At 41.2% G+C, this 19,198-nt stretch overlaps 1 protein-coding gene across 2 annotated transcripts in view; it reads right to left on the bottom strand.

Moving 5' to 3' along the window:
- The window catches only part of spock1 (SPARC (osteonectin), cwcv and kazal like domains proteoglycan 1), a 190,673-nt gene that overhangs the window by 47,728 nt on the left and 123,747 nt on the right, over nt 1–19,198 (bottom strand). For both annotated transcript variants that reach the window (XM_047820075.1, XM_027165257.2), the window contains 3 exons: nt 12,677–12,791; nt 10,067–10,199; nt 5,174–5,288 (listed from right to left, as the gene is read on the bottom strand). In XM_047820075.1, the coding sequence (XP_047676031.1) occupies nt 5,174–5,288; nt 10,067–10,199; nt 12,677–12,791 (363 nt within the window). The remainder of the gene's footprint in view (nt 1–5,173; nt 5,289–10,066; nt 10,200–12,676; nt 12,792–19,198) is intronic.

Raw genomic sequence — 19,198 nt, 5'->3', positions numbered from 1 at the left:
CAAAACACGTATGTATCCGTATTCATCTTTTACTTCTTTACCCTCTAATAATAATTACTCTCAAATAAACACTTTCCCAGTTTAAATGTAGATTAAAAACGCATCTCTTTTGTCAGGCGTACACATACAGTAATACATCCCATAATACTGTGCACTATTATACTGTATCAGACTTGCAAATATTATGAACAGCAGATATGTTAATCCCTCTCCACTGCTTCTCTCTTTTTACTCATCCTAAGGCACCCAGAAACTGTACCAGCTCCGATCGTCTTCCGTGCGATGAAGATTTTGGACCTCCACTGAGATGAGGCCGACTCAGCGAATCCTGAGGCAATCTAGAGATCTATCAGCTACACTTAGACTCTGCTATACTAAAAAATGTGAACTCCATGTGATCTTTTGCATCTACTGTATACAACATATGTTAGACTGTATATTTATAATCATACCCTCCAGTGTCACCCATATGAGGATGGGTTCCCCTTTGAGTCTGGTTCCTCTAAAGGTTTCTTCCTTTACCATCTAAGAGAGTTTTTCCTTGCCACTGCTGCCTGAGTCACCTCAGACTTGCTCATTGGGGATAAACACATTCACATTGTAAACTAAATCCATCTAATATTAATCTTGAATTTTGTATTCTATTAATCGTTCTATTATTCTTTATATTAACCTTTTGTTTTATGTTTATGTTCTGTAAAGCTGCTTTGAGACAACGTCAATTGTAAAAAGTGCTATACAAATAAACTTGAAGTGAATAGAACTGAATTGAATCATAATAAATACATGTATAGCAGGTGTTAGAAATTTAACAAGTGAATATATGTGTATGTGGACTGATCTAAAGCACATACTAAAATATACAGCATCACTTCAAAATGTATATTTCTATTACTGTTGATGCTGTGAGTAGCCATAATGAAAATATTTTTTCTGGCATCTTTTAGTCAGCTTAAAAAATGCTTATAGCTTAAAAAATGTATAAAAAAAAATGAACAGAAAGAAAAAGCTGAATTTGTTTTTTACATGGCCGGTGTGTGGAGATTAAATAAATTAATCTGAGATGTAAAATCAGAGCTAAGGATCTTAATACTGGTCATTTCAAATAAATCCATTTAATTATCTTATTTATTTATTTATTTGTTTGTTTTTTGTTTGTTTGTGTAATGTGTCTGTCTGTGTTTTCCCCTTGTTTCTGTCTGCCGTCTCTCCCTGATGTTAATTGTTGACCCCGCCCACCTATCTGTTACCATGGACACTAATTACATTCATTCTCTTCCCCAGGTGTTTTGTCTTAGTCCTTGTCTGTCTCTGTTTTGTGATTGGTTCTCGTTCTCCATATATACTCTGTCTGTTCACTTCAATGTTGTTGGTCGTTTTTGGTGTTGGTGTGTGCATGTCCATGTTCCCGTTTCCTGTTTGTTCCGCGTTGCCTGCCGGTTTGTTTGTGTTTTGTTTAGTAAAAAACCTTAAACTGCATTTGGATCCTCACTCGCCTGTGTCTCACCGTGTCACATCGTGACAGAACGACCAACCCCACATGGATCCAGCAGAAATCCTGTTTTGTCTTCGTCAGGAGGACGCCCCAGTTGAGGAATACACGGAGGTATTCTTGGACCTGTGCAACGAGGTCAACTTCGATGAGAAGGCGCTCAAAGACATTTTTAAGCACGGACTAAGGGAGATCCTGCGGTATTTGATGCCGTCTACCAGAGAAATAAAGACATTCTCGGAGTTCGTCAACTTGGCGTTGCTCCTGGACGGGTCCACGCTGAGCGTGAGCACTGTAGAGACGGAAGCCGGCCGTAAGTATTTTTTGGGGGGGGGCAGCAAGCATCGGGATCCGTGGGCCACAGAGTGGAATCAGCCACGGACGCCCGAATGCTCCACAGTGCCTCCGCCCAGACCAGTCCCGTGCACATCCGTGATTGAGCCAGTTCCCATGGCTACCGTACCGGCGAGCTCGGCTGAGGTCCGTGCTAACCGGCTGGTCTCCAAACTGGCGGATACCCCGATGAGGTCGGCTCGGGCGGCCGGCATCCCTAAGCCGCCAGCTGGACCAGCCGGGTTGCCGGAACCAGCCGGGTCGCCGGAACCGACCGGGTCGGCGGAACCTGCCGGGTCGATGGAACCTGCCGGACCGACCGGACCGACCGGGTCGACGGAACCGACCGGGTCGAAGGAACCTGCAGAACCGTCCGGGTCGACGGAACCGACCGGGTCGACGGAACCTGCCGAACCGACCAGGTCGATGGAACCTGCCGAACCTGCCGAGCCGACCGGGTCGACGGAACCGACCGGGTCGATGGAACCTGCCGAACCTGCCGAGCCGACCGGGTCGACGGAACCGACCGGGTCGACGGAACCTGCCGAACCGACCGGGTCGACGGAACCTGCAGGGTCGACAGAACCTGCCGAACCGACCGGGTCGACGGAACCTGCAGGGTCGACAGAACCTGCCGAACCGACCGGGTCGACGGAACCTGCAGGGTCGACAGAACCTGCCGAACCGACCGGGTCGACGGAACCTGCAGGGTCGACAGAACCTGCCGAACCGACCGGGTCGACGGAACCTGCCGAACCGACCGGTTCGGCGGAACCGGCCGAGCCGACGGAACCAGCCGAATCGGCCGGGTCGACCGAAATGACTGAGTCAGAGGACGCGGTCGACATCATGACACCCAAACTACCTGAACTCTCTGCCTGGCCTGAATCTATGCATGTTTCTGTTTTCCTGTGTTTTGCTTCGCTGGACTTGCCAGCCCTTCTACCTCCTGTCCCTGTTCATAGGCCCAAAGCACCACCCTGGCTGCCAACTCCGTTCTGGTCTCTGGCTCCGCCTCCGACACCACCCTGGTCTCCGGTCCTGCTCTGGTCTCTGGCTCCGCCTCCAGCACCGCCCTGGTCGCCGGTCCTGCTCTGGTCTCTGGCTCCGCCTCCAGCACCACCCTGGTCCCCGGTCCTGCTCTGGTCTCTGGCTCCACCTCCAGCACCACCCTGGTCTCCGGTTCTGCTCTGGTCTCTGGCTCCGCCTCCAGCACCACCCTGGTCCCCGGTCCTGCTCTGGTCTCTGGCTCCGCCTCCAGCACCACCCTGGTCTCCGGTTCTGCTCTGGTCTCTGGCTCTGCCTCCGGCACCACCCTGGCCTCCTGTTCTCCCGGCGCCGCCCTGGCCTCCTGCTCTGCCGGCGCCGCCCTGGCCTCCTGCTCTGCCGGCGCCGCCCTGGCCTCCTGCTCTGCCGGCGCCGCCCTGGCCTCCGGCTCGGCTGGCGCCACCCCGGCCTCCTGCTCGGCGGGCGCCACCACTACACGAACCCGACCCGCCCTCCCACCCTGGTTGCGCCTTCGCTCCACCCGCCTGAACTGGGTTTTGTGGACTTGGGAGCGTCTGGAAGCCGCTCGTAGGGGGGGGGCTCTGTAATGTGTCTGTCTGTGTTTTCCCCTTGTTTCTGTCTGCCGTCTCTCCCTGATGTTAATTGTTGACCCCGCCCACCTATCTGTTACCATGGACACTAATTACATTCATTCTCTTCCCCAGGTGTTTTGTCTTAGTCCTTGTCTGTCTCTGTTTTGTGATTGGTTCTCGTTCTCCATATATACTCTGTCTGTTCACTTCAATGTTGTTGGTCGTTTTTGGTGTTGGTGTGTGCATGTCCATGTTCCCGTTTCCTGTTTGTTCCGCGTTGCCTGCCTGTTTGTTTGTCTTGTTTAGTAAAAACCCTTAAAACTGCATTTGGATCCTCACTCGCCTGTGTCTCACCGTGTCACGTCGTGACAGTTTGTTTGTTTGTTTATTTGATTCTAACATTGCAATTCTCTGAAAATCTATCTATCTCTATATCTCTATATCTCTATATCTCTATATCTATCTATCTATCTGTCTGTCTGTCTGTCTGTCTGTCTGTCTGTCTGTCTGTCTGTCTGTGTCTGTCTGTCTGTCTGTCTGTCTGTCTGTCTGTCTGTCTTTCAGGACATCCTGGGCTAATTTTGTCTCCTTGACTGATCGTTCTCGGCACTACTAGCCTTGCTCAGTCATTGAGGCTCCTCTTGTAGGGTTTCAGGATCATGTGAGCATTTCATGGTGAGGGAGAACACTTCAGGAACCTCTCATACTGACACCTAGTTGTACCGTCGCTGCTCTTTCTGTATGTATCAGGAGCTAACACTAGCTTGTGCATCAGTATGTAGTTGACTTACCTGTGTCAGACATGGAGTTCAATTAGGAAGCTAATTTCTTTTGCAAGTATTAAACAGCAATGTATATGTGCGAGAATGGGCTGTTTATTTGAGAAGGGCAATTAGGTGCAAATGACGTCATAGCCAGATCGAATAATCACTAGTACAAGTAACAAGGTCACAGAAAAGTATGGATTTAAAAGGTAAGAAGTTTTATTTATTTATTTATTTATTTATTTATTTATTTATTTATTTATTTATTTATTTATTTATTTATTTAAGTTTTTTTTTTTTTTTTAAATAATTTAACATTATGGGCAAAACAGAAAATAATGGTGTGAATATTCTGCAGAAAATGTACATTTTTTATTGATTTTCTTTGTCACTAAAGAAAAAACTACCCTCTCCTTAAATTTCTGACCATCACTCCTCCATTTTAAGTGTTTTTAAAATAAGCATATTATTAACAAATGTATAAAACTTAATCATTTTCGTAACCAATTAAAAAAAAATCCTTGTGAAATTCTATTCTTTACTCTTGTAGAAGCAGAAATAAGAAGTGAGGAAACAGGAAGAAGGAGTGGGAGTGATTCTGAGCCTGAAAAAAGGAGAGAATGCTCTCTCTGTCTCTGTCTCTGTCTCTGTCTCTCTCTCTCTCTCTCTCTCTCTCTCTCTCTCTCTCTGTCTCTCTCTCTCTCTCTCTCTCTCTCACTCACTCACTATCAGGCACACACAACACACACAGACACACACACACCAAGGCACCCCCTCTCACACTCAAACTCATCCTTATGTAGTGCAGTACAGGATATGAAACTTTTAATTCAGCATTTACTGTGACCAACCATCACCTCAAGGCTCCATCACACACACACACACACACACACACACACACACACACACACACACACACACACACACTGTGTTTAGCTCAGAAAGTTACTGACTGGCAAAACTAAATCACAGAAAATGGGGAAAATAAACAGGAAGTGACTCACCATTCTTTTCAGTGTGTGGCTTGAAGACTTCCTGTCCAGGCAGGCAGGGACACGGTCCTTCACACTTTGCTAAGATGCTCTTTCCCGAAGCACATGCCTGGAACTCCATCTTACACTGCAGCCAGACAGAAAAGGATTATGGGTAATGTATTGTAGTCCACACTCAGCCAATAAACAATGCATTAAAAAAACCAACTTCACTGGCGTTATATTACAAATATTCACTACAGAGAGTGCAGCATTTAATAACACATACTGCATTATGCATAAACTGCTGCAGTCACGTAAACTTTCAGATAATTACCATTCTGTGCATGCTGTAGAGAAAAGGGCAATGTGACAAAATTAAGTGAATTAGCCAGCATGTGCGAAATAAAATTAAAAAGCGGCGAGTGAACAAGAACGAAATTCCATCAAGTCTGATGCTTTCTGATGGAAAAGCAAGATGGAGATTTGTGTTCAGTGTGTATTAATTCTGCTTCAAAAGCTTGAAATCATCCTCTTATTAAACATTAATCAGCAAACCTCATTCAATCGCACACAGATACTGGTGTCAAACTTGTGTGTGTGTGTGTGGGGGGGGGGGGGGGGTTGAATTTCACCAGAAGAATTGACTTATGAACAAGCTGAAGTGGAATGGAACTGATTCTCTATGAAGGAGCTGTGTAAACCAACGTGGCCTTGAAACCATGTTTCTTTATTAGAGTGAAATCGCGCACACACACACACACACACACACACACACACACACACATACACATACACACACCTTTCTATTCTCACTTTAGTACTTTTTTTATATAGATAGATAGATAGATAGATAGATAGATAGATAGATAGATAGATAGATAGATAGATAGATAGATAGATCATCTGATAGATAGATAGATCATCAATCACAACCTCCATGGTTGTGGTTTATTTCCCACCTACACCATGTGTGTGGAGTTCTTTCCATCCTTTAAGTTCCATTTGACCCAGTAGGATAAGTGGTGTAGAGAAAGAATGAATAAATCAAACTATAATAATAGTAATTATTATTATAGGTTTACTTGAGGGATAAAAGAAAGGTCTGGCTCCCCTGCAGAGTGTGTGAGCTCCTGCAGTTGGTCTTTGTTGAGCCTCAGCATGACGTGTTTATTTTGAGCAGAGCTGCCTGGAGTGCAAAGTGTCCAAAATGTTTAACTTAGAGCTGTACAGCAGCTTAAAGTTTGCAGGTTTCACTGTAACAGTTCAGCTCACACACACACGCACACACACACACACACACACACACACACACACACACACACACACACACACGCACACACACACAGACACAATGCAAACACAGCGTCTTGATTCCAGCGTGTTGTTACTGTGACTATTCTACAACTGACTTGTTCATTTTCTAATGCTTATATACAAACACACAAAACACACACACACACTAACACTCACACACTAAACTTTACATCATACATTTCTTTCCCCTCCATCTCTGACATATTCAATTTCACGGCATCCGGTTTAAACTCGCCACTACGCTGTTACATCTCTCGGATAATTTAAGAAGCGGCTCGACTAATTAAAATAGCTGACACGCACACACTTGTGTTTAAATGCCTGCACAAATTCTGCATTTACATCTACGCAAATGAATAAATAATGTATACATATAAATATACACAGAGTTAATGAACTGTCAGAATGCTAAAGGATTTATATGAGATATATCTGTGGGGGAAAATATTCTGAGGGAAATGGCATCTGGATGTATTTAAATTTAATCACAGCATGACAGGTCTGATCATGCCGGCAATCACAGTGATGTCGAGAGATAAAAAAAAAGTGAGATACCTCTAATTTACGATTGATTACGATCTTTGCATGTACCCCATTGTTAATATGTAATGGATTATTAAAACGTTAAGCGGCTGGATTAACCGCAGTAGGGTCACTATAATGTCTTCGACGATAAAAAATGCAGACATCACAGCCTTCTTCTTAAATGTTGGACACCTATGTGAAAGTAATCACATGAGTCCCTGATCATTGTAAATGAGCATGCGATGCTGCGTTACTGCCTGTTTCCTGCCTCTAGAACATGTTCTTATGCAGAGATCATAAAAAAATTAAGTCGTTATCACAACAAAAGAAGAAAGAAAAAAAATTATAATGCATGGCTTCTCAGGACTTCCATAGATTTTAAGGTTGAATTTTTTTTTTTTCCAAAGCACAATGAAAAAAAAAAAAGTAGGAACTGCAAGAACAAAATAATGACAGAAAATTGCAATAATACTCAATAAATACAATATAATCAATGCATACTCGCTTTTTCCTTTACTTAGATTATCAAGCAAACTGGCATAATTGGTGTCCTTCTTATCCTACCCGCTTATTTTCTGTAGGGTTTTACCCAGTCTATACCAGAGAGGACTGAGAGATGGAGGAAGGGGTAATTGGAGGTGCAAGAGACAAGTTAAATGACGTATTGAAGTGGGAGCAGAGAAAACCAATCCAATAAGTGGACAAAGTTCATCCAAATGATTATCTATCAGCACTGACTGAGTCATTTATAGACAAAATCAGAGAAAGATTAACATATTGAGTACAAATGTCACCTATCTAGGGTTAGGGTTAGAACTAACGCAGAAGACAGCTTCTTAGTGTCATTATACATACACTCCATATAGTCTTGGCTGAAGAACACTACAAATTTCATACTGTAGTTTACCAAACATAGCTATCACTCACGATGCACGATCTAACGCCAGCCGAGAAGATAATTATGGATTTGCTTGGTGGTTCTACGCAAGTTATTATACAGTCATATATATCAAATATCGTTTCTGTATTGTCATTTCAATACATTTAGACCCTCACCATCCAGATTTTGTTAGTTTGGTATTGTTAAGAAACTAATCTGAACATACAAAAAAAAAAAAAAACAACTCTGCAGGAAGCCTGAATAAAGCTGGAGACGTATAAACAGAAGGCCATCTGAAACTCCAGAACAAGCAAAGTCGAGTCCCAACAGGAGTATCAAGCAAGTCGTACTGTACTTCAGACTGAACATAAAGCTGTTAAAGACAGTTTCAGTTCACATACAGGACGTTGTGACTAAGCTCATTAAAAAAGTTGTGAGCAGGCTTGTTTGAGAAAGTCCTAACAGCACAGAATTTCAGCAACTACGTGAGAACATTTCTGAAGTAGCAGAACTCATATGCAGGTCAGGGAAAATTGACCTGAAGCTACAGAAGGAATAGTACATTTTAATAAGTCATCTTGAAAGCTCAGATGGTAACAATGTCACTAGGAACATTCTAGCTACTGTACTGAATGTTCCTAGTGACATTATTTTCACCTGAATGTATCTGGTGTTATTGAAGGTCAAGGTGGATCAAGGTAGCTACAAACTAGTGGATCTTTGTGGAGAACCGTATTCGCTAGTTGAGCAGAGTTTTTAGGCACCAAGGCTACTGAGCTGTCAGCACTTTGCCTCAAAATGTATCATTAGTTACTTTGACATATAGCATGTCAATATCTTGTTTGTGTCTTGACAGCACCTGCCTTCCTACAGGCCACTACAGCAAGTTAGATTCTCCACCCAAGTAAAACATGGATATGTCCATGAGTTTACAGCATTCCAGTAAGGTTTCATCTGTAATAGTGGTAACTTAATCCCCCAAGGCCTTATGTATAATTCATTTAATTTCATGACCCTGGCACTGCATTAATTTCAACTCTGCATGTCCACCAATTCTCAAAACCACATTCTGATCTTATAACAAAAACAACTTAAAAGACTAGGAATACGCATATGCAACGTTTATACTGTATGATCATTTTACAACTGGATTCTGTAATTTCAGGAACTGCCTTACACACAGAGGTGTGTTTCTTTTAAAGACACATGATAAAACTTATTAACCCAAAGGCACATAAAATGTCATCTACAACGATTATTCTCTAATTATGTTACCAATCCTTTCTTCCAATTCACTGCTCTTGTTGATAATCCTTGGAAGATAAATACGTGTATACATATACAGTACAAACATATTTTAAGCTTTCTCTGGAAGTTTGAGTGATTTTGAGTTGGACACACGTCCTAGCCACTGATCAATAGAAAATCTCTCATCAACAGGATGGACAAGAAAAGTGATGCTTTTCATTACCAGTCTCAGATACCTTGGGTCATGGAAATTCTCTAGCTTATATCATGAAGATTCTCTACCTTGCACCATGGCAATTCTGTACCTTGGGTCAGGGAGATTCTTTACCTTGGTCAAACTTGCTGAATAAACTTTTCTGGCCACAAGCTTCAGAATGTTGAAGGTTACACTGTGACAAAATTAGCTCATTGGTTCACTTAATCTAGTGCTTAACAGTTATTAGTAGTGATAAAATTTCCAATCCTATATTCGCAAGCCGAGTAATGCTATTAACTCTCGTGTCAATCTTAATAATTCAAAACCAGTCACAAGCCAAATCTACATGCAAACATACATTTTGGAACCTCAGCATTATTTCTGCTGCAAACTGCAGACACTCTCTACAAACTGACTTTCTAGCATTGCCTAGCCATGCCGCTCATTCATCAGCCCAAGGACTCTTGTAACAAAGTGGATTCAAGCAAACTAATCAAGGATTCAGATTGCAGTGTGTGTAGAGAACTGACAGTTCAAGGGCTAACACTGAATAAATGCCTGGATCTCAGAGTTCCTCTGGTTTTTAGATTGTACTAGAGTTTATTTACACTAAACACAAAACTAAAGAGAAGACTGTTTATCCCTTTATGACTGTCTTTGTGTTCCTTCACAGTTTGTTGACAGTGATGACGGATGACAATGGTGATGATTATAATAATGATTATTAAGATTACGATGATGATGATGATGATGAACTCACCTTTGAAGTGTAGGTATGACCATCCGAGGCACACACTGGACTAGGATGGGCAACAGGACAAGGTTTACATTTCCCATGATTCGTCGCTCCCATCCAGTGTTTATGGAGATGGCTGCCTTTCCTTGGCTTAATGCTGAAACAGAAAAGCTTCATTTATAAGACAGTGGAAACAATGTCTGTGTGTGTGTAAGAGAGAGGGAGGGAGAGAGAGAGAGAGAGAGAGAGAGAGAGAGAGAGAGAGAGAGAGAGAGAGAGAGAGAGAGAGAGAGAGAGAGAGAGATGTGATATTATAATAACAGATTAGAAATGTCAGTGAGGTGTTGCATGTGAGTCACACTGATTAAACAATGAACTAATGTCGGGTTAGAAAAGGCCACAGCACTGCCAGTGTGTGTGTGTTTGTTTTCTCTCAGGGCTGAGTATCTGTATCACACTGTGAGTGGATTAAATAGCCTTCAATCCCCCTAGAGAGATTCCCTCTCTACATCAGTCCCACACACATACACACACTATTGAACAGGAGAAAAGACACTGTGCTTTTCCCTTTCTCTCTCTCTCATCTCATCTTGTTCTTTCATCTTGTCATCTTTTAAAAGCATAAAGATCATCATCGAAGCTTCTGCTCTGATCTGTGCTTCTATTTTATTTTTATTTACTACTTCTTCACATTTTGTAGTATTTTGTGTTTTTCCACACATTCTGTCATATACAATAAAATATCTGCTCAAAAGTGAATTCTTAGTCCCTGCGATGCCCTAAAGCTCTTTAATTGAAAAGATAGAAACACCTACATCTAACCAGTCAGGATTAGAAAGTCATCCTACTGGCCTGTCAATCATGCTGCTGTCATTTCTGAAAGCACCAGCAGGCGCTCAAGCCTTGGTATGTGTACTGAGAACCTATCTTTATCAGGAGCCCAATAGGAAAGGTCTGTATTTGAGATGTAGACGGCTAGGGAAGCTAGCTGCAGCTAACCCGTGCCAGAAAGGCACCATAGCTTTATAGCTTTTATTAAGGGTGAATTCAGATATACTGGGAAAATTTGGGGCTGTCAAATTGTCAAGATGAAAGTTAGAATATAGAAAGATAGAATATGATTTTTCCTTCACAGTTATATAGTTAACACCTTAAAGATCTCAGAAATGTCACTATGACATGATGTAGCCTTCATTACACTAATCACTGTTTTATCCAATTCATGCTAAGCTGCAGCAGTATAAAACTCAAGCTCTGCTATCACGGATCAGTGCTTAATCATAATCACGCTGAATTATTCAATGGATTACATATCTCCAATAATTCTAATCCCTTATAAATCATGTATTAACGTGTGTCACACATTAATCTGAACTTCATTCATTCATTTTCTAACACTTATCCGAACTTCTCGGGTCACGGGGAGCCTGTACCTATCTCAGGCGTCATTGGGCATCAAGGCAGGATACACCCTGGACGGAGTGCCAACCCATCACAGGGCACACACACACTCAGTCACTCACACACTATAGACAATTTTCCAGAGATGCCAATCAGCCTACCATGCATGTCTTTGGACCGGGGGAGGAAACCGGAGTACCCGGAGGAAACCCCCGAGGCACGGGGAGAACATGCAAACTCCACACACACAAGGCGGAGACGGGAATCGAACCACCAATCCCGGAGGTTTGAAGCGAACGTGTTAACCACTAAGCCACCGTGCCCCCTTAATCTGAACTTAATGATGGCAAATTTTTGTGCATTAATTTCTTATTTACATGCAAACCGTCCGCTTAATGTTTATCACTGTGTAAACTAATGACAAGGATATAACAGCATTTGCTTGGCATTAGTGACATACTAGTTTTAGCTGTGTATTGAAGGTGTTGCTGAAGAGTGTAAATTGGTGTGGACTTCTCACAAACTTCAGAGTGATGGTAGCACAGGAGCTGGCAGCTCACCGGATACTGTTTGTTTGCTCATCAAGAGAGAGGGAGTAATTATAGCTAATGAGCTACTGGGCTTTCTCACAGGACTAATGTATAATTAATGCGAGTTGAATCTTAATAAGGCATGGACTAAAGAGGAAAGGGGTGGGGCCAAACACTCTGAGGAGGTCAGATCTCATGAAGCCCTCTAACAGGACCGTGATGACATGGCAGTAATGTGAGATTATTGGTTAAATGTAAACAATTAGGCTTAATTTCAGAGCAATATTAGGTGGATCTGGCTCGTTTAGCTTTGCAGTTTAGATTTGCAGCTGCTTTTCATCGTGTTTATGAAGTCATTTTCCAGCACAGATGGCAGTCGGAAGGTGATTCACTATTAATGGGAGATTACGAGAGTCGGGTGCTGGTGATAGAGTGCAGAGCAACTCAGCTAATATCAGTTCAGCTCTCTACTTCTGCCAGAGTTTATTCCAGGCAGAAATCATTACAGCATTTGTTACAAACATTGTGTGTGTGTGTGTGTGTGTGTGTGTGTGTGTGTGTGTGTGTGTGTGTGTGTGTGTGTGTGTGTGTGTGTGTGTGTGTGTGTGTGTGAGAGAGAGAGAGAGAGAGAGAGAGAGAGAGAGAGAGAGAGAGAGAGAGAGAGAGAGAGAGAGAGAGAGAGAGGAAAAAAGAATGTTGTTACCTGTGCTGTGGAGGTTTGTGATTGGCACAGATGGCTGTTTGGAGGTCATGACTCACACACACTTTTTGAGGAGGACAGCGCACCTTCATACAAGGATCTTTAGTAATATCCAAACCTGGCAACAGATCATAGACAGATTATAAGTAATATAACTCAACCTGAACTTAAATTCATTTTTTGTATTAACTGTGATGACGGGTTTTGCAAGAGATCATCACTACATCACAAAAACAACAAGGTAACAGTGGCATGGAAAGCAACCATAATTAGATGCTTCTTCCCAAATATATAAACAAATCAGTGTAAACATTACTGGCAATTAATTACTATCCTCTTATGGGGCTGATTAAAAAAGCATGAAGCAGAAACAGGAACTACTGTGAATACATATTTGTGTTCTTTCTCATTTTTTTTTCCTTCTGGCTCATTAAAACCCAATTTGACACCAGCCTAACACTTAGGTATTACTGTAACACCATGGAAATCACACTGCAGTCTACTCGGCTTGATCACTCAAACAAATCCTTAGCTACATGGCAGCTGTTAGAGAACACAGAGTAGAAATCAAATGTAATAAATAAAAAAGGTTTCTTTTGATTTTATACAAAAATGTTCACTGAGTGATTCGCTGAATCATTACTGATTCATTAATTGCTTTATACTCAGTGATCACTTAATCCTTTGACAAGATGACCATGGATCTCTAGCCAATCTTGAGACTGCTGGTCACAGGGCAATAATAAATGGGACACAGGGCATTGCAGGGCACCATTTCTAAGTAATGGCTTGTACAAATTAAATATTTATTATCATTTTGGTTTCCACTCATTCTTTTATTCATTCTTTTTCAATAGCTGATTTATTCCAGTCAGAGTCACGGTGGATCCTGAGCCTATAACTGGATGTAAGGCAAGAATACATTGCAAGACCATTACCACATCTCACTATTATTTTACAATGAACGCGTAGAGTACTACAATGGAGAAATATCGTTCTGACCCATGTCTCCACTTCACTGTGGGCAGCTGATGCATCAGTAGTAGGGAGCAATACGATCACAATGCCAAGCTAATATTCTAAAGTGATCGATTTTCTAGAGAATCGTCCCCTGCAGAGAAAACGAATTATACTGCAATTAGAACTGCAAACAGTAAAATTAGCCCTGTGGGAATAAACAACTTAAAGATGCGATCCTTGGCGAGACACATGAGCCGAATTTTACCGTTTTATTTAGCTGAGCCTAAGGTACATAAACAGGCAGGTGATTAAAATGAAAAATTGACATCCATTTATAACAGCTGACCTCTGAATATGGTCCTGTGGTAAAGATTCTTTGTTCTCTAGAGTTTCTGTTTCTTTAGTAAGTAGAGTAAGTGATCATGATAAATGCATTCAGGAATATTGAGAGAGACAGATATGAATACAAAAGGGGGGTGGGGGGATCTCTAGAGTTCATGAAGAAGAAAAAAAAACAAATGCTTTATGCCATACATCTCCATATATAATTATAAGGGATAGCTTGAGTTTGCTCTGAATGTATAATGTCAGTCCTGCACATCCTTTTCAAAAAGAAAATATGTGAGAGAAAGACAGACCAGACAGAGAGAGAGAGAGAGAGAGAGAGAGAGAGAGAGAGAGAGAGAGAGAGAGAGAGAGAGAGAGAGAGAGAGAGAGAGAGAGGATGAGCAATGCTTAGTGCAGTGGTGCAGAAGAAAAAGAGACGCATCATTTTGGAGAAATGCTGGCTTATGCTCTTTTGCCTTTCCCTGTATTTTTCTCTGCTTTTATTTGTTGTTGTTGTTGCAGGAGGTGCAGAGGGCATGATCACATACACTCAGTTTTGAGTCTCGTTTTGGTTTTTGTCTTTCACTGTGGATTGTAGACTGATTGTATTATTTTTGTTTGCTTTCAGTAAATATACTCATATCAAAAATCAATGTAAGCAGCAGCAGTGAACTCTGAAAAGTATACTCCAAAAATATACCACACCTAATAACTGCCAACTTCATGACAGCAATGCTCTTTGTATTATGCCTATCAAATTCACAGGCTTTGAATGTTCTGATCTATGATCTCTTTGTTAACTGAAAAAAAAGACAAAATAAAAACCACTAGAATGAGCAACAGTAGTCAGTCAGGAGACCAGCTCTTATGAGCATGTGTCCATGCTTCACACTGAACTTCTTTGACATGTCACACTCCATAGTGGTGGGTTTTATGGAATAGATACTCAGTGCCATTAGAATTTGTAGTTTTTCATACTGTAAGTATGTCTATATCTGTTGGCAATATATTCAAAGGTTTCACTAAAGTAAAAAACATTTTTTTCCCCAACACAAATCTTCGAGGTAAACTCTTTGAGATGCCCACTGACATACAGTATTTACACCGGTCGGTCGGTGCTGTTTCTGTTACTGTTTATTATCTTTTGTGTATTGTATTTTTTGTACTTTCTGTATTGTCTTGTAACGTTTTGTCTACACTGTCTTTTGTCCGGCACTGTCTTGTCTGTCTTGTTTGTCTTGTCCTGCACTGTTTGCACCAGGTTGCACAGTTGCACTTTATGTGGCTAGGACTACTTACAAGTCCTTAGCCCTGTCTTTGTTTTATGTAGCACCCTCATCCTAGAGAAACGTTGTCTCATTTCGCTATGCACTGCAACAGCTACTGTATATATGGTTGAAATGACAATAAAAGCTTCTTGACTTAACTCTTTACTTGAAACGCCAATACACCGGTTAAAAATGGTTGAGGTGAAATTCCGAGAGCCCTAGAAGATAATCCATGTCCATTCATGCAGTAGTTTTGCGAAGACCAAGCACACAGTTTCTGAGAGACTGTCTATTATGGTATATGGGAGGACTGTCATGGATCAAGCCTCCAGTTAACAGCCGACATCTGACATAAAGCCTTCTAGGAAATTTGGGGCAAACCTCAATTTTGGGTATCGCCTTAGTTCAGGATATTCCTTCAGACTCACTGGAACCAAGTTTAGTGGGTTTATATCCTAACCTGGGATTTAAAGACTTATTACAAACAATCATATACCAGCTAATATTTGCTTAAAATAAAAAAAATATTAAATAATAATAATAATAATAATAATAATAATAATAATAATAATAATAATAATAATAATAATAGTAATAAATAAATAAAAAATAAATAAATAAATAAATAAATAAATAAATAAATAAATAAATAAATAAATAAATAAATTATGATGTGTATCTCTGGGATTTAGTATACCATGATAAATGACAGAGTAAGGTTTATGCATTTATTGCTGGAATTTGAATGTAAGGAGGATTTGACCTTGGTGGAAACATCTGCTATGCTGCTGGACGAGTACTGAGATAGTACTCCCATAGTACCTGCTCAAATCTAGAGATATTGAGAAGCATGCTGCCTCTGCAAGATAAGTAGGAGGAAGTTGAGGAGTAAATTATCTTGTCATGCATTGGGCTAAGCCTGGAAGTTTATTGGGATAATAAAGGGTTGCGCAGATGATTAAGCATGGAGAATAGGCTGTGTCACAGGCATTTAGGGAACCAGTTAAAAAACGGAGTTTCATGAATATGCAGCTATGAATTTACAAAATTTACCTTGGATATTTTCTAAACCTTCCAGAGGATCAAGCAGGTGATTCTAGCCTGTAAAATCATATTTCCATGTCGCCTTCTTTCCGCTCCCAAGGTCTTGCCACTAAAGCTCACTGCAATCCGACAAAGCTGCAGATTGGTGACTAGAACCATATGTTGGAGACTTGCTGGTCTACCCAGCTCTGGCTGTGTGGGCATATTTATTGCATGTGCATTACCGATTCATCAATCCTGTGTATATTTTGATTCTTTATATGCATCACTGACCCTCTTGTTTGTAACCATGCTGTGGGCCAACCTTTGTTCCTTTATATGGCACAGGACATGGTTTCCACCTGACACATTGCCTCACAGACCCTACTAGAACCTTCTTCTTCTGTTAGCAACCACACCTACACGCAACTCAATGCAGAAATGGCATGTCAAAGGTCACAAACGTCAAGTTGTAGAATTGCTATGGCAGTCTTTCCCTCTCTGTCTGTCTTAAACTCCATCTCAAACTTTTAACCTCTATAACCTTCGTGATCTCTCTCTCTCTCTCTCTCTCTCTCTCTCTCTCTCTCTCTCTCTCTCTCTCTCTCTCTCTCTCTCTCACATTCCGTACTAGTCCTATGCCAGCCCTGCTGTTGTTCTGGAGTGCAGCCATGCCAGCTGGGCAGTTATTCTGCTTTGCCATTCACTGATCTTACATTCTGTCACCAGCTCAATGTCTCTGCTTCGTGTCATTGCCCCCTTGGCAACACCACCATGTGTTCATTGTATTGGTTTCAGTTCCTGTGTTGGTCTATTATCTGCCCCAAGTTTGTCATTGGTTCATTGTGTTGATGTTTCTCACTTGTTTTGTTTTTTAGCTCCTGATTAACTTTTGCATTTTTACCCTTTTGTGTATCCCTGTTTCATTGCAAAGTCTTGTGTGTAAAACTTTAGCCATTTGTGTGTACCATGCAGCCCCTTAATGATAGGAATACATTACTGCAATGCCATGTGCAGCCTATGAAGGTCAAAATGCATCATTTATTAAGGCTGTTATTGTTCCTTTATCCCTTTGATTTATGCTATTACCAATAATTTCATGGAACTTTAATATCAGTGCATTTTACGGGCCAAGAAATATATTGTTCAAGCAGTAGCTGCATTAGAATTGATTAGTTGGTTAGAAACAGATGTTGCCTGGATCTCCTGAGAATATGATTGAAACGCATGAAGAACAAAACATCTCTCATCATCATAAATTCTCTCTCTCTCTCTCTCTCTCTCTCTCTCTCTCTCTCTCTCTCTCTCCTTCACACACACACACTCACTCTCACATTTGAGTGTTTGTCAGTACTGATGGTTAGTGATTATCCTGGACTGTGTGTTAGTAACAATGGTTTCTGATTGCCCTTCTGTGTGCATCAGTAATACAGGTTATTGTGCTGTTCATGCATCCTCAGAGCGCTTACAGTTCACTCATCACCTACTGCGAGTCCTTAACATCTTATATATGATCAAGTCGTGGGTTTCACATAAAGAATCTTAATTAACACACACCTTGATAAAGGGGCCTGTGATGCCAGTGCTGGTTTGGCATTTACCTAAAGCACATATTCATTTCTTGTGTAAAAGTTATTTTACACTTTATAAATAAATACAGGACAAAATATGTGTCCTACTAAGGCTGTAGACAAATACACATCTGAGACACATGCATCACTAATTCTGAAGGCAGCAATAAATACATTAAAATACTCAAATACTCATTTGTGTCCTTCATGCAAAAAAAATCACCTGAAGAACCAAGTGTCTTCTCCTCCTACTTTCAGCTTTTCCCATTGGGGTCACCACAGGAAATCATCTGTTTTCACCTAACTCTATCCTCAGCATCCTCTACTCTCACACCAATTAACTTCATGTCCTCATTTAACACATCCTTATATCTCCTCTTTGTCCTTCCTCTTCACCTCTTACCTGGCAGCTCCATCTCCAACATCCTTCTACCAATATAACATCTCGCTCCTCTATACATGTCCAAACCATCTCAATCTGTCCTCTCTGTCCTCGTCCTCAAAACAGCCAACCTGAGCTGTCTCTCTGATGTGCTCATCCCTAACCCTGTCCATCCTCATCACTCCTAAAGAAAACCTCAACATCCTCATCTCTGCTACCTCCATCTCTGCCTCATGTCTTTTCCTCACTGATATAGTCTCTAACCCTTACAGCAGAGCTGATCTCCAAAACCACTTTGAATTCCAACATGATCAGATGGATTTGTATTTGAAATTTGTAATTTAGGATCCACATGGAAGACAGGCTGAAAATAAATCAATATACAGTTTCAAAAACAATATACACAGTCTATAACAGTTCTAAACATGATCAACAACACTTTTAAATAAATTACACATCCAAACTCTGGCTTTACTATGAACCCAATAACCAGAGTTGCTTGAATGCCTTGAAACCAGGAAGTAAAGAGAAACTAGATTGCACTAAAACTCTAGTGATTCTGATGTCTGCTGGAAGGGAGGGGAAATATCCTAAGCTCTCATCATTTTTTTTTTATTTGTCTAGAGGGCAAATGTAAATAGTGGACGTTAATGCCCGTGCTAAAAGTTCAAAGTCTATTTTCAAGTTTTTAAGGGAAATAAAATGAAATCGTTCGCCCCAAACACGTAGTTTGCATGCTGAACTTGAGAAGATCTGCCTTTTAAGGAAGGCTTCCTAATTTCAAGAAAATCTCCTCCGTAAAGTTGATCAGAATCATGTAACAAGCTTCACCATGATTACAGTTCATAATTCATATAAAATGATTTATCAAAGATAGTGAAACTATATTTCACTCCAAATTCTTCCCCAAGAATCCGCCCTGTCGTGTTTATCTCCCCATAAATCTCCTTTTTGCTCTCCCTCGATTTCTCTTTCTGCTTCTTTAGAGAAAGGA

The sequence above is a fragment of the Tachysurus fulvidraco genome, chromosome 10, assembly GCF_022655615.1.
Source record: "Tachysurus fulvidraco isolate hzauxx_2018 chromosome 10, HZAU_PFXX_2.0, whole genome shotgun sequence".
In the NCBI taxonomy this organism is placed as follows: Eukaryota; Metazoa; Chordata; class Actinopteri; order Siluriformes; family Bagridae; genus Tachysurus; species Tachysurus fulvidraco.
The sequence above is the reverse complement of the archived record's forward strand: the minus strand, read 5'-3'. Positions and strand labels throughout refer to the sequence as shown.